Source organism: Anabas testudineus, chromosome 23 (assembly GCF_900324465.2).
Source record: "Anabas testudineus chromosome 23, fAnaTes1.2, whole genome shotgun sequence".
Lineage (NCBI taxonomy): Eukaryota > Metazoa > Chordata > Actinopteri > Anabantiformes > Anabantidae > Anabas > Anabas testudineus.
In genome coordinates, this window is record NC_046631.1 from 14,017,667 (window position 1) to 14,038,276 (window position 20,610).

General features: G+C 39.7%; 2 protein-coding genes across 3 annotated transcripts; both read right to left on the minus strand.

Annotated features, from left to right (window-relative positions):
- Window positions 1-315: 315 nt before the first annotated feature.
- On the minus strand, window positions 316-6,430 carry il22 (interleukin 22). Its single transcript, XM_033325863.1, has 6 exons — window positions 2,736-6,430; window positions 2,421-2,638; window positions 1,948-2,013; window positions 1,703-1,852; window positions 1,337-1,396; window positions 316-916 (listed from the first exon to the last, which is right to left on the minus strand). The coding sequence occupies exons 2-6, from the start codon at window positions 2,577-2,579 to the stop codon at window positions 797-799; spliced, it is 555 nt and encodes a 184-aa protein (XP_033181754.1). The 5' UTR covers window positions 2,580-2,638; window positions 2,736-6,430; the 3' UTR covers window positions 316-796.
- Window positions 6,431-6,548: 118 nt separating this feature from the next.
- mdm1 (Mdm1 nuclear protein) lies at window positions 6,549-20,308 on the minus strand. Of its 2 annotated transcripts, none has more exons than XM_026363701.1 (16): window positions 20,138-20,308; window positions 19,240-19,339; window positions 18,684-18,824; window positions 18,355-18,543; window positions 18,044-18,120; window positions 17,808-17,939; window positions 17,003-17,164; window positions 15,177-15,277; window positions 15,008-15,050; window positions 10,609-10,835; window positions 10,355-10,531; window positions 9,831-9,913; window positions 9,695-9,756; window positions 9,132-9,390; window positions 7,819-7,881; window positions 6,549-7,727 (listed from the first exon to the last, which is right to left on the minus strand). In XM_026363701.1, exons 1-16 carry the CDS (start codon window positions 20,153-20,155, stop codon window positions 7,618-7,620), a joined length of 1,944 nt encoding a protein of 647 aa, XP_026219486.1. In that variant the 5' UTR covers window positions 20,156-20,308; the 3' UTR covers window positions 6,549-7,617. The 2 variants fall into 2 exon arrangements, with proteins under 2 accessions (XP_026219486.1, XP_026219485.1); XM_026363700.1 differs by having other exon boundaries at window positions 15,008-15,095.
- Between the last annotated feature and the right edge of the window lie 302 nt (window positions 20,309-20,610).

Sequence of the window (20,610 nt, forward strand, 5' to 3'; positions counted from 1 at the left end):
GTTTGCAACCTGTGTCTGAAGCTGCAAGTGCGAGATCCGCCCTTCAAGTGTCGGTGGGCACAGAGAAGTGAGGGGAACATCCCCACCCTCCCAACACACACATCTGTGTACACAAACACAGTCATACAGTACACACACACACACACAGTGGGCTGAAGACAAACCTACACCAGTGAAAGTAGGTAAGTAGGTCTCGCCTTGAGGTTTCTGCATGTTTCTGCACCAGTTTAATTTACAGGTTGTGTGTGTGTAATCAGGTTAAATACAAATTGATCCAATCATGACAAGAGCTTTTTTAAATTCATAGATGTCTTTATATTTTAATTTGATTCAGTAAATCTTGCGTTTACATGTTGTAAATGATTCAAACACCTTCTCACAACTTTTCCACTCTATGATTATAAATGATAGGAAATCACATTTAAATCTGTCCCAACAACAACATTTAGTAACAGCTCCAGTCAGCTTCAAACCAAACTGTATTTATTTTCAAGTAAAGCCTGTAACACACACGTCTTTCAGTCCGTGCGACGTTAAACGTATAAATACTGAAACATCTGTCTTAATAATCGGCCACATCAACATGGCAACGTGATCAACACCAGAGTCTCTTCAGCTCAGGTATCAAAACATTTTGATCAACAAATAGATCAATAACTATTCAGTCATGTTCGAAGCAATATAAATATAAAAAATTTTCTCAAATTAAATACAATAAATAAAACGCGTATAAAAGGCTAAATATGATAAATAGAAACAGAAAAGCTCAGTCTTCAGTAGAAACAGTAGAAACGCCTCAGTGTGCGGCAGCAGCAGGAGCGCTGGATGTTTTCGGCTGGACGCAGAAATCCTGCATGTAGGTGAAGAGGATGTCGATCTCTCCCACAGCCTTGTTGATTCCTTTCTCACCTCCCATCTGAAACAAGGACAGATGCGTTAGAATGAGTGGAAATGCAATTAAAACCAAGTCCATGAAAAGATGCTGCAACAAATCATCCCAAAACAATCCTGTTGTTGCAGTTTAGTTTTATAAAACATCAAATATGTATCCATCCGCCAAAAAATAGTCCCGACAAATGTACTCCCATTGGTTTGATAAAAGCTACAGTGATGAAGTGCATTAAGTCAATGGGCTTTTTAATTAAATCGTCTTCATGTTTATTAGAGCGTGTGTGTATTTTATGTGTAGATGCACAATTATCAACTGTTCAATACTAAGATAAACCCCCACGGCCGCTCCTGTACCAAACTCCAGTTAAAAAAGTGGAGTTTCATTTGTAGATCGCTGTAGCAGCAGGATTTTGGTTAAAAGCTATATCTGTATTTGAAATCTTACCTTGGTGAGCTTCCTGCGAAACTCCACAGCGTGGTGATGGTCATGGTAGTGAGTCACATTCTGGAGAGACAGACAAGTGTTGTAGGTTAGCAGCTGTTATCAGTTCCATCTTTTGTGTCTGTGTATATACTGTATGTGTGATCGCATTCTCCGACTGAAACCACAGAAAGTCGTTTATCGATTTTAAGATCAACCACTACACCAACACACATGAACTGTAAACACTAGTTCAAACAGCTCCGTATTTACACACATCACATTTAAGAACCCTAAGATTCCTCAGAAATTATAGCTGTTTCCAGTCTTTATGCTAAACTAACCGACTGATAGCTTAGTGTTTATCATATAAAATAAGTCTCTACTCACGCAGCCTTGAGTCTTGAGGTCCTCGCTGACTCGGGTCAGGTCGGTCTTCAGGCGGTGCATGTGGGGATGATCGTTGTTACTGTGACTCAGGATGTTGCGCAGGTAGTAGTCGAGGATGTTGGCGTGGAGGCAGCAGATCTTGAGGTGATCCTGGTGGAAGATGAAGGGCGCAGAGGTCAGGACAAACACGTAAACACTTTTACGAGGATTTTATCCGGATGTTCACGGAAGGAACATGATCTCACCTGGTCGGTGTTGACTCTGGGCATCAGTCTGGTGCTGGAGTCATCCTCCGTCTGCAGACTCTGTGCCTGAAGAGACAGAAGGCATCGTTTATTAATTCATCTCACATCAGGATTTTACATATGACGAACATATTTTCTTATGATGTATCTCGTTTTTTTCATATTGAAACATGTTTTTAGGATAAAAACCAAATATCTAGGTGCTGAATTCTTTATTTAAAGCCTAAATATTGTTAAACTTTACATCACTGCTCCTTTTACTTTTTTCTTTACTTTCTAAACAAAACAACTTTATGAACATATAAACCATTCGGTTAAATTATGGAGTAGAATTAGTTGCAAAACAATAAACTTTAAAGTCACATATCAACACTTTTTCCTGTTAAAACCATCTAACATCAGATTTAAGTTGGAATACGAATGTTAAGTCTCTCATTAAAGCTGAAAATACATTTTAAAGGTCGGCCACTCACATGTTGAGACACTACTCGCACGGCGTTGTACGTGTCCGGGTTTCGCAGTGGCTGACTGAGCGGCCGGTCGAGAGGGAGCGCTGCTGCCTGCTCGACCCAGCCAATCATAAGCAGCGGCAGGAGGATGAGCACGGGGGCGGCGATGGTGAGCTTCATCATTCCTGGAGATTAGGTCTCTTTAATCCTTTCAGCCTGAGGAGAAGTCAGAGTGTGTTCGCCTGCAAAACAGAAACAGATTAGAAACGACAGCAAAGTAGTTTTTAAACTCATTTAGAGAAGAAACTGAACATATCAACTGCCTCTCTGTGTCCTCACCTGTCAGCAGATGCTGTTGTGAATATGACTCTCTGCACTGTATATTTATAGAGAGCAGCTCTCCGCCCACTCTGCAGAAATATAGGACAGGTAACCATCCAAAAAACCCCATCAAACACACACACACACACACACACACACACACACACACACACAGGTCAGTGCTGAGCTGGTGCAATCTGTGTTTACTGTCACTTACAAAGAGGAAATTAAGTGTCAGTCAAGGTGTGTCGACTGCCTCTAATAATGTTTGTCATCAATTTGCCAAAAGAGGATTTTAATTGAGCTTTTTTAATGACGTCATTTCCTCATATTATAGCGTGGGTGTGTGTGTGTGTGTGTGTGTGTGTGTGTCTTCCCCGGTGGATTACTAGAAGCCAACATTGTTAAATAAACTTCCTCCAGGAACTCGTCCAACCTGCAGCTTCCCACTGATGCCGGTGTGTTAGACCGACTTATGCAACTCAGGCAACACTAAACAATGGTGCAATCATTTTTCAATAACACAACATGAGGTGAAGAGGAAACTATTTGTACTCTACTGTTTGTTTTCATGATGTAATAACAGCAAAAACAAACTCATTTCATCGATTTTATTGATTTTTACCTAAACATTACATCTAATGACAATAACTCGGTTCAACATCCAAATGCAGCACAAATCTTAACAGAATGTCCAGAAAACTAGAAAATAAAAGTGGAAACGCTCGTGAGGAAGGTGACAGCCTCCTCATCACACAAACGCATCTGCTTCGTCTACATCACTTCTTTTTTTATGTGTAATTGAAAACGTGCATAAGAACAGGTCTCATATTGAATTATTCTTATTTAATTAACCCCCAAACATTGATCACATTAGTGTCTGAGCTCTGGTTTTGATCTCCACCACCTCTTCTGCTGAACAGTAGGTTTTTAGAGACAGAATGATGAAGAGCTCCATAAAGCTTCATACAGCCCACAAACAATATTCACATTGTCTCCTGGTCCAGTTGTATTAAAACATATCAGCTGTATCTGCTCTAAAACAACCAACAAAGCAACGTAAACAAATACAGGGCAGTTATGTAAGAGCGTTTTCCAGCTTTATCAGGATATACAGCGACGTATCATCTGCATAACTGTGGAAATCGGTGTCCCGTCTGCAGATGATATCCCCAAAGAGACACTTAATTACAGAGTAAAAAAGAAACTGACACCAGTCGGAGGATCAATCTCGCACCACATCAGTGACACTGAGAGACGACTCACACTCTAAACAGCCAACACTGTCGGCTCCACTGTCAGTTTCTCCTCAGCATCACTATTTTCCTGTCAGCACCTTCCGGGTGGTGAAGCGAAGGATCGAGTGGCCGTGTCGATTTTCTATTTGATTTCTCATTTATTGTGTCGGCTGTAGGCGTGTGAATCCCTGGAGGCTGATAATAGGACTAAAGGCCTCACAGCTAAAATAACTTCACTCATTAATGGAAAATGGAAAATTTTCAGATGAAGCTCAAATAGAATTCAAATGATTCCAGTGGAGAATCAGCACATTTATTTTTTCTTTTCCTACCCTTGGGTCATATTGGTAAATTGTAAACTGTTTGTAGACTCATCATATTAGCGTGTTGCAACATCTGCGTGTTGCAAGAAAACACATTAGTCATGACAAGTTACAACATGTGGAACGAAGAAAGAAGTGGAACAGCCGGTTACAACAAAATGAAACGAACCACAGATTAATAGTAATAATCTGATTACTATTGTGGATTGTGGGATTGTCCCTCAAGGGATATTTTTAGCCGAGTTTTAAAAATAATTTAGGAAGTTGATGGAAACTATGATGCAGGTAGTGGTGGAAAGTACATGTACTTAAGTACAACCCCATACTCTGAGTATTTCCATCACTTTCACTACATCCCAAAGAGGATATTGTACTTTTACTGCAATAACCTCAGATGAGTAAGTATATTATACTCAAAGAAGAACATATGACTGCAATAACAGAACTTTTGACTTTCTTAGTATGTTCTGAATGCTGCACTGATACCGTTACTGTTAACGTACACTGATATAAATTAATTTGTTTAAATATTCAGACTGCTAACCAGACTCTTTTATCTTTATTGTGTCTTTAATTATCAATTAAACCTGAAGAAAACTTTTTTAGATTTAAAAAAGCTAAATCTTTTACTATGTTTGAAAGAAATGTATGAACTTTTGCCATCATTGATTATTCCATGTAGATTCATCAGCAAACATTTGTTTACACTTTAAATTAGATTAAGAAAATGAGCGAAAAGAGACAGCGTCTGTTTCCTGTTTTTATAAGTGCGACCCACAGCATCCCTGACCGACGGAGGACTTGGCTCTGACTCCAAAAGATGTCTTTTCTTGTTCTGTTGCAGAGTTAGTGTTTTTCATCCTGCTGCATCATGGAGCTGCCGCTGAGCTTCAGCTTGCAGACAGACGCCCTGACATGATCCTGACGGGATTCATTCTTTCTGTTTGTAGATTTGCAGATTATTAAACTGGATTGAAACTTTCCAGCTTTCGTAAAAATATTCAAACAGATTATTTTGAGATAAAACTAAATATCTGGCTGCACATGTCTAGTTTGCAGTAGCTGGGTTTTTAAAGGCATGAAAGATTCAAACTGTGAGTTGTATGAAGATCAGATCACACTTTATTGCAGAAAACGACACCTGTTTTTTTATGTTACTTTTACTCTCTTAAGGAAACTCAGACACATGTTCAATAGTGATATTTCCGTCTAACTGTAAATTTGAGGTGCGATGACGAGAGATTTTCCTTGTGTGTCTTTCTTGGGAGTCATTTTTCTATTCTTGTGTGATGAATCCCTCTGAGACGTCAGTATCGGATGATGCAACCTGCAGGTCGACTTTAAAAGAAAACAGTCTTTATGTCACGTAGAGAGAAAAATAACAGCAACAGGTCACATTGTAGAATTGATGAATACATTATTTAAGACAATGGGAGGATTGAAAGGACTTTTTCTACTGTGTGTGTGTCGTCATCTTTTGCAGTGAAACTTTAGAGCAGCACTTATTAACGTTGTATGATGATGAAATCACAGGAGAGTTGACACCCACACACGTTTGTTTGCTCTGGGTTTAGATTATTATGAGGGGAATTCACAGTCAGCTGGTTCATCTGCAGTTCAACCGGTGTGTCTGTGGAGTTCACTGTGTGTTTGTAAAGAGCGTGCAGTTTGAGTTATTGCCAGGTCATAGTAATGCTGATGTTTGTTCTTCTTCCTTCACGTGTCACTTCTCAAGCGAAAAATATTCACAAAAACTATTTCAGGAATTTTTCTGATATTTTCAACAGCAGCACCGATGAATAGTGGAAGAAGTACCAACATCATGTACTTCAGAAAAAAATACCACATTCAAAATTCTACAGGAGAATTACATAATAGAGAATTAATAATAAACTACATAGTAAAAGTACATAAGTACTATCAACTGAAACACCTGAAGTATTCATTCTGCATAATGGCTGCTTCAGGGACTGTTCTGAATGCACATATAGAACTACAAGTACAAACTAATAATTATTTTAATCATTTCATCTAATTACTAATTAACTTACCAATAAAAAATTATCTTAACTTCTGCTAGAAAAGACATTTATCTCTGTTTTTAACAAGAAAGTTGGACTTCATCATTAATTGGTAAATTGTTCTCTTTATCTTCTAAAGGTTCAGTTTTATAGAAATAGAAGTTATTATTTTTATATTTATTCAGTTAGTGAACTGAATTGGTCATCAAATGTGATCTGATCTTCACCTAAGTCATAAAACAACACTTGTGATCTTTTATGTCTTTATTGACCCAGACATTAAACAAACAGAGTGATGGTGAAACAGCTCCGAGCTCTGATTGGTCGGCTGATCAGTAGATTTACTTCAATCTTCAGGATCATTGTTCTGCTTCATCACCAGAGCTTCAGCTAACGGACACCAGGACATCATCCGGTAGGATTCCCTGATACAATGGGAATCATTTAAATTTTAGCTGTCCAACAGAACCAGAAGAAAGTAGAAGTCAAAACAGGGACCGGATCATCCTCACTTTACTCTGAGCCTCTAAGACCTTTGCAGACTTTGGGCTTCGCTGATGAATGGAGGCTACAGACGATGGCTGCTGACCCGCGGGACGATGTGATGGACCGAAACTGAAATCGGTCCAAACTGGACCTGCTGGAGTTTCAGTGTTATGTGTAAAACACTGAGCAAAAGATAAAGCTGAAGCGAAACAGCTGAAAGACCACAGTGAAAGGAAAGTACACGGGTGCACCTCATGTGCGAGGAGGGAACAAACAAACTGCAGCTGAGGAGAAGGTCGGATTTCAACTTCTACTTCTAACACACTGAGTTTCAAGCGACTGGTTCACATCTTTGTTCTTTTTGGTACCTTTGGGGCGGCTGTGGCCCCAGAGGTAGAGCAGCCACTAATCATGGCATCGGTGATACGATTTTCGAAGTGTCCTTGGGCAAGATAATGAAACCAAGTTGCCCCCAGTGAGTCAGGTCGATTGGGTGAATGAGACGCAGTGTAAAAGCCCTCTGAGTATCAGTTAGGTAGAAAAGCGCTGTGCAGAACATTTAACTTCACCCCAGTTATTCTTTTTAGTTTTTATCACCCAAACTAAAAAAAGTTTAACTGATAAATCTATAAAATCATCTGTGTAAACTAGAAAAAAATAATTAATTCATCTAAAAATACCTGATTCTCACTATTATTACTAATTAACCCTCCTGTTTATACATTATTGTGACTAATTTCCAGAAACGTCTAAAAAACTATCACTCATCTATACAACAGGACGGTTTCCATGACAACAGCTGTGACCCCTCTGTAGGAGGGGAGGTCAGTGGTCATCGCTTCCCCCAGAAGTTCTCTCGTCTCATCTGAGCGCGCTCCAGGACGGCGGACGCCATCGAGCAGGAAGCTGCAGAACGCCATGACATCACAGAGAGCCGGTCGTCTAGGCAACAGGATCAGAGATTTAATCAAAAGATAAATTTATTTTTATTTTTTTTATTTAATGTGTAAAGATTTAAAAAAAGTCGATTCACCTTCGTCAGAGCCGCAGCCTCCTCCTGAACACTGCAGCTCCCTGAACCTCGAACCCAACTCACCTGAGGACACACAGGTGCAGGATTATCACACTGTCCTGGTCTGAGTTCGTTATCTGGCTCTTTGCTGTTTTACAAGACCTGTTCATCTGCTCAGGGCTCCAGTTTGTCCCAGAGCCACCGGATCAGGACTGTGCTCAGACTTTACCTTCGTCTGTTTGCACCTGTTTGATTTCACCTTGTGTTTCTCTTATTAACTCAGCCTGTTTACTCATTAATAAAGTGTTTCAAGAGGTTTGAGAGCCATTAACGGATGCTGCAGATGTTTTCAGAGAGCAGCGATCACAGTGACGAGGCTGAATAAATTACATTAGAAGAGAGCACTGCCATTATGGAGAATGGACGACGACTTCTGATGAAGGACCAGACCGGGACAGGGATCAGACGTGACTCATGTCTCCCAGAAAACTTTCTACACACAGATCTGATCAATGCTCAGCTTGGTCACACACTTCACTATCAACTAACTATACAGTATATTATCACTAACTTAAAGGATGCGTGGCGTCCATATTGATTAATTTATTAATTCACCAAGTCTGTTTCTGCTGCCTTCTGATTTTATCACAACAAATTTTTGTGCATTATTTTCAGGCTTTTTCAAAGTTGCAGTGTTTTTGAAAATGTTCATAAAAACATGCTGATGCAGAGGTTTTAAAAGTAAAAGGAAGCAGAGAAATCTTTTAAACATCAACAACCTGAACACACTGAGACATTTTCCAGGTTAAATATGAAATTGGACCTGTTGAGAAAACTGGATGAAAAGAAAACGAGCAGGAAGTGAAGAGGAGAGGGGCAGTCCCTTTGATGCTTGTGTCTCTCCACTTATTAACAGCAACAGCTCCAGAGGACGTAGTTACCTGTGCAGGCAGCTGAGGCTTAATAATGCTAAGTGTTAAGATCCAGACACATCTCAAGAAGAATTAAAACAGGATGAGTCACAGCAAATGATCTGAATACTTCTGTAAATAAGAGATTCCAGTGCTGTAAACACCTACTGTACATAAAGTAACTTATTATTCATTTAATATTTATTGCAGCACTTCTTACTCTCCTCCACACCTGCACCATTTGTTTGGGTTCTTTATTTATATTGTCCTTTTCTTTTCACCATATGCTTGTCATTGCAATTAATACTGTGTTTAACACACTGACCAGAATATTTGGTTTATTGTTGATTGATGCTTGTAACTCGTCAAAATGAAAAAGATTCATTCATTCATCATTAGCACCAGTCCCAGCACGATACTCACCGTTGTGCTGGAACTCAGGGTGTCTCAGGGTGCCTTGGATGCAGTGCAGAGGGGATGACGCCATGGAGGGCTGGGCTACTGGGGATGGAGGTGTTTTCTTTCTCGTCTTGATTTGTTTAGAGGCTTGTTTGTGGTCAGGGGAGGGACCAGAGGACTTCAGGTGAGTGTGGTTATCATCAGACCACACCTCTCGCAGTTTGATTGGCATTTCAGCTGTTGTGTCCACCCCTGCTGCCATGGAAACAGTTGACCCAGACCTCTGAGCACAAAACAGTCACTTTCAATATACCGTCCACTGTGACCTCATCTCATGTTGATACGTGTCAACATATATGTAAATAGACATGAAAAGAAACCATCTTTTTTGACTGGCTAGAAAACTGTATATTTATAAATAAGGGCTCTGACACACCGACACCTTTCAAAGGGGAACAGAATCAACACAGCACCAGTTTAAAGTTGGCTCAACTTCCAAACTACAAGACAAAACAAACAAGACAAACTACAAAGCATTTCTCACTATTTCTTATGTTTTTATGGCTGGAAAATGTCTAAAATATCACCTGTGGTTTGTATGGAGAGGATTCATCACTGCTCTTTAGTTTTCCCACTAGTATAGCTCCTCCTGGAGGACAAATAGAGGTCAGAGGTCAGTGATGTAAACTGTGTGTGTATGTGTGTGTGTGTGTGTGTGTGTACCTGTGGCAGGTGTGGTGAGGTCGTGGTGAGTTCTCTGAACTGGTCTCGTCTTCAGTCTGGGAGTTGGTAGCCTTCCGTCCTCCCTACACAGACGCACAAAACACAGACAGTGTTGGTGTATCACTTCCTGAGAATCAGAGGCGCTGCAGAAACCTTTAAACTCAGTTTGGCAGAATGACACAGCTTCAGACCTTTGACATATTTTAATGTTTGCAGCAGCAATACGATTGTGTCAGAGCAAAGACTTTAACCTTCACACACTTTTCGTCCTCTGATCCTCTCATCTTAGCCTCCTTTCACCTTTATATTCAATATATTCATATACAAAAACAATGCTCGTAGATGAGTTTTGATCACACTGTGACACAGACAGCTGATTCGGAACTTGGCAAGAGTGGCTCATGGTTTAGGTTTATATAATCTAGTTCACTAATTCCTAAGTAATAAAAACATAAAACACCTAAAGACAAATGAGATAATACGTTGAAGTGTTTGGTCAGAGTGGAGCAGAATTTGAAACGTACTCATCTGTATTTTCTTCTTCCTCCTCTTCTTCTTCGTCTCCCCAGGCCGTGCGCCTTTCAGCAGCACTTGAAGGACTTTGTGCTTTTATTTGTGGGCTGTTTGCTGTGTTTTTGTTTGTACGTAGTATTTCTGCTGAGCCCACAAGAGAAGACCTCTTGCTGGAGTTACAAGAGCGGCTGCAAACAAAACACAAGACAGAAGGTCAGGCCCAGGATGATGGAGTGATTTTCTCTGCACCTGCCAGGTATCTCACCTAGCCAGGTCCAGAGCTTCCACGCATGATGTGCTGTGGCTGTCCAGATCTTGACAGAGGTCAATGGTCAGACGGGGGGAGGGTGGGTCAGTGGGTGAGTCTATGGTGTCTGTTGGTTCCCATAGAGCGTTGTGTTCAGACTGCAGTTGGCTCAGGTGATCTCTGGAGAAGTTAGTTCCCCAGGCTCGACGGCGATACGACAAGGCCTTCTCCCTCAACTCCTTCACCTGAACAGAAACACACAGTACAGCTGGTAAATGCATTTCAAATAAACCGGGTGATGAAGCAGAGTTTCCAGTCAGATATGCCTACGAGTTGAATTGAATTCTGACAAACTGAGGTTGATGCTGCTTTTAAAGAAACCTTGATGAAAAACAACACAGGTCCAGCATCGGAGCAGCCAAATAATTTATCATCCTCCCATTTAACGATTTATGTGCTAACACACTACTGAAATGATGGAAATGTACTGAAGAGCACTTCTTGTCAGAAAGCAGCAACATTTTGATGATTTGAAACAGATGATAATGATGTGAAACTGAAAACGTTTCTGTTTGTCAAAACACAGTCAAATGTCAAATACCTGTCAGACACAGAAGCAGGGTAAAGGACGAGGATAGATCACTGAATGAGCCCGGCTCAGTGGTTAGAGGCAAAGCAGATACAGAAAAACATATTAGAGACCAAGTGTGTAAAAATATCTGTGTAAAACAGACAAAAAACAAGTATAACAACACAACATGACAAAACTATTACAAATAAACACAGGCATGCCTTTTTGCATCTTTGCTGATCTATCCATCTATGAAGGATGATAAAATACACTAACATTTTGTGGTTAATGATTAAAAAGAAAAACATTTGCTGAGTCTGATTGTTCTCTCTTTGTAAAATCAAGTGTGGCTGAAAACAGATGCTGCATATTCTGGGAACCCAACGGTAACCTGCCCCTGACCCCAGCCCAAACCCAGGATAACCCCGACCCCGTTTTTCAAAGTTAACCTCAGCCTCAGCCTATGAAGGTTTTATTTCCTCTGACTATGCAGGCTCAACACGTCAGCTGACAGCTTCACTTCATTCATGACAGACTCACCGCAGCATGGAAAGTTTAATCGAACGATTACACCCACAGACTCGTTGATCTGTGTTTTATTTAGAGGTGGTAACTTATGATTAAAAAAGCTGCAGCACAATTTAATCCACTAAATGTGACTGTTTAAAACTATTTTCTTTATGTTTCACTTATCTTATAAATGTTCAATGTTAAAGAGGTCACACAAATTTAGCTCCTCATCAGTTGGTTGTGCAATATGATAAACGACAGAAAATTAGGCCACGTGTGTGATGTGACATGACGTGACTGCCTGGAATCAACAGAGGGGTGAAGTCCTGACATCACATAGGGGCTGTTCCCTGTTCCACCATCTTCTGGAACTCAATTCAGCATTTCTCTAATTAGTCGCTGTGACAAAAATGAAACATGTTCCTGAAGTGTTCTTCACATCTTATAAAAAATCAGATCCTATGAAACCAATGCAGCAGTGTGGTTACTCACTTCAAAGCTGTCTTCTACACCACATTTACAGAGTTGGCATTAAGTTCAAAAGACACTTTATAGTAGGTGTAAATGCAGTCTGTGCAGTGTTGAAGAAATAAAAACAGCCTAACAGCCCCCAACCAAGTGAAACAAAAAGTCAAAGAGTGAGCTGATGTTATTCGAGGAACGTCGTGAGGACAATTTGGCAAAAGCTCCCATATGGACTTATCTCAGGTCACAGGTCACTGTGACTTCATGTATGTTACATTTTCAGAAACACCCGGAGGGAACTTCATCACATCTGGCACAAACGTCAACTTGAACTCATAAATGCATTTTTTTTACTATACGATTCTGGACAGACATGTATAGAAACTGCATCGGTGTAACAGAAGAATTCTTACTGCACTATTAGCAATGCTACGATGACCATATATATTTATTTCTCCGTTTTTACATTGGAAAAATGTAAAAACTGGCTGCTATGATTGTTGAGCTTCAGACTGGGACCATGACCATGTCTTCCACTCCCATTTTTGTCCTTGACCTCAGAGGTTTTTGTGTTTTAATACTGTGTACATGTTTCCTATATTTTCTAGTTGTATTTTAATAAAGAGATGTGAATGTTTATATTGTCATAATACTATTATCAAAACAACAATATTGTGCAACATTCTCCACTCACAGTCTTTCCAGCATACTTTATGTTGAAGCTGCTCCAAGAAAGGGTTATTACCCTGCTCTGATGATCAAACCATCCATTATTGTCTTTTTAAAGATAACAGGAGTGCTGGAGCTAATCCTAGCTGTCATTGGAAAGGGGTAACATGCATTTCTTTGGCAATGGCAGAAAGCCGGAGTACCTGCTATGAGGTGATAGTGGTAAACACTACACCACCGTGCCGCTCTACTCCGATCATGCATCGTCAGAAAGAAAAGTGTGTTGAATAGAAGAAACTCTTGAAATCTAGAAGAAGATTATTCTCAACAACATCACCGTGTGCTGCAGCATTAAGATTTCATTTTACTGGAACTAAGGGATTGTCTAAATGAAAAACTGTAGTCCTGGTGTGTAACAGGAGCTATGTAAAACCATTAGAAGAACACGTAAAACTAACAACGTACAAATCGTTTTCACAGCACAAGTTCTCAAAGTGTGTTTTAATGTGAACAATAAGCTTTGTCTTAACTTGTTTGATGTTTTCAAGTGAACTCATGTCAGCTAAATTCTGCCGATTTCATGTAGAAAAGTCCAAAGCGTTTCATCTTGCACATGTGGTTGCCCCCTCCTCAACGACACTTTCCACAAGACTCATAGGAAGCTACCTGTGTGTGTGAGTGTGTGTGCGCGTGTGTGACTAACAGTGTGTTGTTTCCCTGAAATGAAGCTCTGTGGTTTCACCGCGAACACTCAGCACTCTGAGTTTCCATCAGCAACACAAATAAACAGTTTAGCTAGCAGCAGCTAGCAGGCGGGCACAGTGACTACCACACTGATCACCCTAATCCTAACCCAACCATCAGGAGCAAGGGTCAATCAGCTCAGGGACAATTCAAAATTTGGGGGCCACCACCAACGTGAGATTTTGTGATTAATGCACAACCTCTTTGAATTTCCCAGTCACAGTCCACGCCTAAAGGACTCAAAGAGTTCAGCTAATGAAAAGCAAACGTGGTCGAGTCTTTGGCTAAGACAAAAATGTGATGTTGTCAAAGCCCCAAATGAACAGTCATAAAATACTAACGAATCATATCCTGATCTTGCTTAAGGCTGGAATCTGCTTCCTCAGGAAAGAGCTGCTCTAAACTCCTCTGTGGGGAGGGTGAGCAGCTTCTGCAACAATCAGAGTGTTCACACTCGCATGAGCCTCGATCCCATTCCCGCTGTTGGTGTCTGACACTGTAGTGGACACTGTGAACCAGTCTAGAAGGTAGATGAGGCCAAACGCTACAGTCTCAGTATTAACAATAACAGCACATTCTTCCCATTCAAGTTCTACTTGATATTTCTTCATAAATATGTTGGTTATCTTATTATTGGTGCATGCTTGCAGGATGTAGTGATGAAAACAGATCTGATCATGGCTCCTTACAACCAATGAGACAATCAAGTTGGATGTTAGCATCATGCAGAGGTTCAGAAGTCCACAGGCAGGGGCCAAGGTGTTTGCCACCTTCTGCATGAATCGGCCCTTATTCCTCTGTTACACAGATCTGCATTTTATCAAGAAACTATTAAAAACATATCAACACCCCACTCTGTTGCACTTCATCCTGTAAACACACATTTCCTTCACAAGTCTTCATAGATCTGAAATTTGCTTGTACTTGGAGTTTCCCTTACATTTTTACATCAGCTCCACTGCAGCAGCTGCTACAAGAACTTTAAACAAAAAAACTGTTTTGTCTTCTTAAATCTTTGTACTTGTAATTTCGGTTTTCTAAAACTACTAAAACTGCTATTTATTACCAGGTAACCACAAACACTCCACTTGTTTGTGAACTCCTCTCTTCTGTAAGTATTAAAGAAGCGATGCTGCATTTTCGTTTCGTTACAGGTTTCTGCTCTAACATAAACTGCCTTCATGCCAACATCCAAATCTAAATTATGTTAAAGCTTAAAGTTTAAAGAAAATTTGTAGATTGGTTTTACAATATATTGTTTTTTAGCTTCTACATGTTCAACTCTGCAGTAAAACATCTGCTCCTATCTCCAGTAACATCGACAGCTGCCAACTTTAGTTCTAAAAATAAGAAGTTCTGGGTTCACTCTGGCTCCCAACAAGTGAGCCCAGTAACAAATACATTACTGACCCTGGCCCCCATTATTTGACCCCATCCGACATAATACTGAATCCTGACCTGGGGGGTGTCACCATCTGTGGCTTCTCCTTCTTCTGGGATCCTGTAGAGGGCAGAACGAAAGCTGGACTCATACTCTGTCAATATCCTGTCAGACAGACACACAGTTTCATAAACATAACGGACTCAACCTACATAATAACACACATGCATGCACACAGAAGCACACCTGTGCCTTCTCTGAACCTGAGCAGGTGGAGGGGGTGACTGTGGCCTAGCACCGTCTCTCTGAGGCTTCTTTTTTGACTCTTCTTTCCTTGTTCTCTTGGTCTGGAGATAAAAACACCTCAGTCAGGACTTTTGTTTTGAACAATTAAATAACAACAACTGAGTTTCTGACTGAATTCAGGTTGAATTGTGGGTAATTTAGGCACCAGTTTAGACAAGAAAGAAGAATGTGTGGATAAAAAACAAAATGGTTCTGCAATATAATACAATATTCAACTCTCAGTCTAACAATCTGCATGTTTTTACTGACTGACACTGTTGTGTGTGCTCAAAGTGCAGACTGTAATGGAAGGAGTGTGTAGGAATTACAGAAACACAGAGCAACACAGAGCCCTGATTTTAGGGGCTCAAACTGTAAACAAACAAACTAACCATCATAAATTAAGTTAGTCAGGTAATCAATAGGAGGCCTAAAGTCTATAACCCTTAGGTCTCAATAAGACAGAGCAGCTTTTTCTGCTGTCAATTATTGGGCCTCACAATTCATCTGATCCCACTATGTGAAAAAAACTAATTAAAAATGACATTGGGAGCTTTTCAGCTTTCAGAGGCATTCAGGGTCCTCCTGGAAAGTCACCCAGCAAAGCAAATAACAATTACGCTTAAACAAAAATCTGATCTGATCTGTAGTTAGTAAGCAGTGGTTTAGTAATTCACCCAAACTTTTAAACACATTATAATTACAGATTCACGTTTTTCCATTTTCTAAGTTCACAAAATAAGGAGGTAACTGTGCCTTTTATTTGGAGTTTTTGGATTTTTACATGTCAGCTGTGATTACGTCTGTATTGTAATGTAAATAACCTCTAACAACTCCACTGTTTAACTGTGGTGGATTAATTTAGAACTGCAAACAAACACCTGCGTCATAAATGTTCTGTTATACTGTTTGATCAGTACCACACACAACAGGAGAGAGACATTTTCAAAAGGAAAGAATAATATCTGCCAATAATTATATTTATCTTTTTTGTCTGAATTCTGTAAAAAAAAAAAACCTGTTTTAAATTATTTAACACTAACTGATGCAGTGAGTAGCTTCCCATTTCTTAAAGAACCATGTCTGAAGACACATCCTGTGGTCGTGGAAAAGATGCTAATCTGTTTCAGAAGGGTCAAATTATTGGTATGTATCAAAGATGATGTCACGGACATATTCAAAGACGACAATGACAGGACTCATTGAGCTCAAATTGTGAAAGAGTGGTTCAGGGAGCAGGATACATTGTTTTCACACATGGATTGGTCACCACAGAGTCCAGACCTTAACCCCGCTGAGAATCTTTGGGATGTGCTGGAGAAGACTGAGAGCAGCATCCGACTCTCATCAAAACAAGATCTGGGTGAAGAATTAATGTAACTCTGGACGAGAATAAATGTTGTGACATTGCAGAGCTGATTGCAACGATGCCACAGTGAATGCGTGCAGTAATCAAAGCTAAAGGTGGTCCAACAAAATATTAGAATGTTTATCTTATTTTTTGGATGGGCAGTGATTCAAATATGTGCTGATTAATTTTCTTTTTGACTAATTGATTAATTGTTGCAGCTATAAAGGAGAGATGTCTCGATCAGCTGTTTATCTGACCTGGATATTATTGGCTCGTTCAGTGGAAATGTGGTTCAGCTTGTGGGTCGAGTACAAACTGAGACATTTAGAATTTGCACGACAGGAAAGAAAATGTAAGTCACGAAACCTACATTATACAGGATATGGTGATGGGACGGTCGCTGTTCATAGAGAAACACGTGTGTAATTAGAAATACCTTGTATGTGTGGAACAGGGGCACTCGCTGATGTTCCAGATGTTTCCGAAGGCGGGGTCCGCTGGGTGGCACCAGACCCTGGAAGCTCTGTCGATATTCAGTTTCCATTGGAAGGGGGTTTTTCTTAAAGGGGGGGATAGACCTGCTCCTGGGGTACAGCAACTTCAGCGAGGTGGTGTGGAAGGGTCAAAGGTCAGCAATAATGACCACATAACAAAAAATTAAAAAAGATATCAATTCAGTGCATATTGGTGTGATAGTTTGTATATATAATATATTTTAAAAAATAAAAAAATAAATACATGCAGAAACAAAAATCCCACTGAATGTAGAAATGAATTAATCATATTAGTCAAAAAGCCATTTTTCTATGTTTCACTTATCACTGTTATTTCGTTATTATTATTATTATTATTATTATTATTATTATTATTATTATTATTATTATTATTATGTCACTTCTGGGGCCCGGTACCAAAATCAGTCACAGTTGAACCAGGTAAAATGGTCTACCTCCACCTAGTGGCCATACAGGGGAACTATGAGTCTTTAAACGGCTGTCACTCGTGTCAGGTTAGAGATCTAATCAGTGTCAGGGTCAAGGTCTCAGTCTCAGTGAATCTAATAAACCCAGAAGAATTTACTGCAGAACTTTTTGAAAACCTAAGCTGTGTTATTATTTCTTATTTAACAACATTAAATCTTATTTAGCATCAGGTCACGTGTTCTGCAGTCATGATGTGTTTATTGAGGTAATACTAGATCATAATTAACAGCATTAAGTAGTATTTGTTTAGTATGTTACCTGTTCTGCAGTCAGTATAGGTGAAGCAGCAGTTAAAGGTTTCTTCCAGTGGAACTGTCTGTGGTACTCTGACCTCTGACCTCCTGACCTTCGACCTCTGAACCCTGACCTCCAACGCAGGGCATGCTCACCCTGTAAAACAAAAGGAGGAAATGTTCTTGTTTCTCATGATTAAAGTAAAATAATTAATTACGGTTTTGAAAAACAAAGCAAGATGCAGGTTTTAAGCCACTCACCTTGTCGGCTAAGGAGTGCTGTCCGTCAGGTGCTGCTGTCAACGGGTGGCTCTGAGGTTGGGAGGAGTGCGGCTTTGCTGCGGAGACAGAACAAGAGATGTAGTACAAACCAGAAGCCGATAGTACAGATCTTAAGTTAGGTCAAGTGAAATTTAATTTATATAAGTATAAAAAATTTAGTTAAAATCATTAATCACTTCACTGAATCAGGTCAAAGGACCTGATAGTCTATACATCATACAACAGGAGGTAGGAAAATGAAGAATGACAATGGGAGTGCTTATAAAAGCAGTTAAGAAAAGTATATTTACCAAACTTTCTAGTAGCTGCTGGTTCTGCCGGTAGTCCAGAGTCTGCTGCAGTTTTTGATTCAGCTGGAGCTCCTGGGTCTGCAACAGGTCGTGGTCCAGCTGGAGTTTCAGGCTCTGAAGTAGATCCAAGTTCCGGAGGGGTTGAGGGTTTTGGATCCAGGGGAGGCTCCTTCCTGTGGCTCCTGGGGGCTTGAAGAAGGAATTAAATACATTTTATTAAATCAACTTAATTAACTTAACTTGAGTGTTTTAGTTACAAAAATAATTTTACCAGACAATACCTTGGAATCACACAGTAATGGTTTATATTAGTAACATAGGCAGCCTACCAGCAGAGGGCCCTGTTCTGTGAGCATGAGCAGTTGATTCAGCCTGTAGATCTGATGGACGGAGCAGACATGTGGAGGACTGAGTGACAGGACCAGGACCGAGCCTCTTGCGACGCTGGAGACCTGGTTCTCTACTGATACCTGAGAGACCACCGCAGAAACAGTAATTTTACTTTTACAATAGTAAAGATCTTTGTTGTTTTTCTCTTTTGGCATCTTGTATTTAGAGATGATCATTTTATGCACTATTCAAACTTGCACATTAAGCAACTTTGGCTCAATTAAAAACAGCTGGCAGGATGAACAGGAAAGTGCTGTGATTTTAAAAAAGTATAAAATGCTGATATCATTTTGTAGCTGTTAAGTGGCTATTAAGTCCAATTTCTAATATGTTGTGATAATAAAAATGCTCTGCGTTTGTAGAGCTGCAAAAAACAAAGCAAAACAAAACAGTATTCATTTTTGTGACGAAGCAGAACCATCTATGTAATTCCAGTGTATATGAAGCATCTTCACTTTACTGTTTGTCCAGTTCCCTTCTGTTCATCGATTTTACCTATGTGGTCAGAGCGCAGGCCAGCCAATGGAGCACAGCGCTGAGGAGACACACTTCTGGACCGGGAAACCCCATAACTCTTCTGGTACTCACTCTGACACTGAAGCAAATACACAAAATATACAAAGCACATGTGCATGGATACATTAAACTGTGACTAAAGCACATGTCAAAATCATGCTTCTTTTTAAACTTTAAAATTTTTATATTCATTCAATAGATAGAGATACTAGTGTGACAGGAGTATCTGATAATAGGAAAGGGTAACAAACCATTAGCAAATCACAGCATGCCACTTTTGAATGAGCAATTTCAATATTTACTGTACCATGCTGCACCTGAATTTTTATATAAATAACAACTATAAAAATGATCTGAACTGAATGTCATAAATAAATAAATAATGAGAAGTAGTCTTTAACATTTATCAGAGGATGAAGCAACATAATAATCAATACACATAGTATCATTACAGAACACAAGCCAACTAATATTAAATTACAGAGCAGCACTTAAGGCTGACATCATATCATTAAGAGACATGTATCCTAGTAGTGACTTATGGAATAGTAGTAGTAGTAGTAGTGGTAGAAGTACAGTCAGGTGAATACTCAGACACACAGTGGAGTATGTTCAATCTGAAGCTGATTAGCCCGATTAGCAGATTAGTTACCTCAGTTTAAGTCACATTACTCCTGACTCAGCAGTAACCCTGGTCCTGACAGAATCGGTATCACTAAAATGCTACGTTATTTAACTAGTTAACGTCACACCACTTGATATTGAAGTTAGCCAGCTGACATTACCTGTCATTTCATTCACCTAACTAACATTAGCGTTAGCATTCGTTTGTTTGGCTAACCTGTTGCTACTGCTAATACCTGTTGTTGTTGTTTACCTTAAAGCGGACGGTCATGGCGCCCTCACCGCTAACCAAACACCAGGGACGTCACTCCTCTGTCATTACATTAAGAACTGAGTTTGTAAAGTCGCTGGTTAACGTCGTATAACCAGCTAACTAACTCCACCAGCTTGCTAACCAGACGCTCACTCCTCGGCTTCAGTTACGGGAACAAGCCGCCGCTGTTGCCATGGCAGCTCAGCGTCCTTTTTTTCAGAAAACTTTATTAATCAAACTGAGATTACAATAACAAGTACGCCTAAAAACAAAACAAATAATGAAACAATAAATAAATCGATACATATTGAATGATGTGTCTTTAAAACATAGTCATTATTACTAATTATACTTGTACTATCTCTCTATTAAATTTTAGAGTTAATAAAAACATAACCATATGTTACAATTACATTAAAAAACATTATATACAGACTTCCACGTCCGTAATTAATTAATAAATATAAAATACC

Coding starts and splice junctions, on each gene's coding strand:
- il22 (XM_033325863.1), bottom strand. CDS start 2,579: ATGATGAAGCTCACCATCGCCGCCCCCGTGCTCATCCTCCTGCCGCTG. Junction 1,853..1,947: donor CCAGAGTCAACACCGACCAG/GTGAGATCATGT, acceptor ATCTTCCACCAG/GATCACCTCAAGATCTGCTG. Junction 917..1,336: donor TTCGCAGGAAGCTCACCAAG/GTAAGATTTCAA, acceptor TCCTTGTTTCAG/ATGGGAGGTGAGAAAGGAAT.
- mdm1 (XM_026363700.1), bottom strand. Junction 15,278..17,002: donor CCCTGTTCCACACATACAAG/GTATTTCTAATT, acceptor TTTTATCTCCAG/ACCAAGAGAACAAGGAAAGA. Junction 15,096..15,176: donor CAGGTTCAGAGAAGGCACAG/GTGTGCTTCTGT, acceptor TCTGTCTGACAG/GATATTGACAGAGTATGAGT.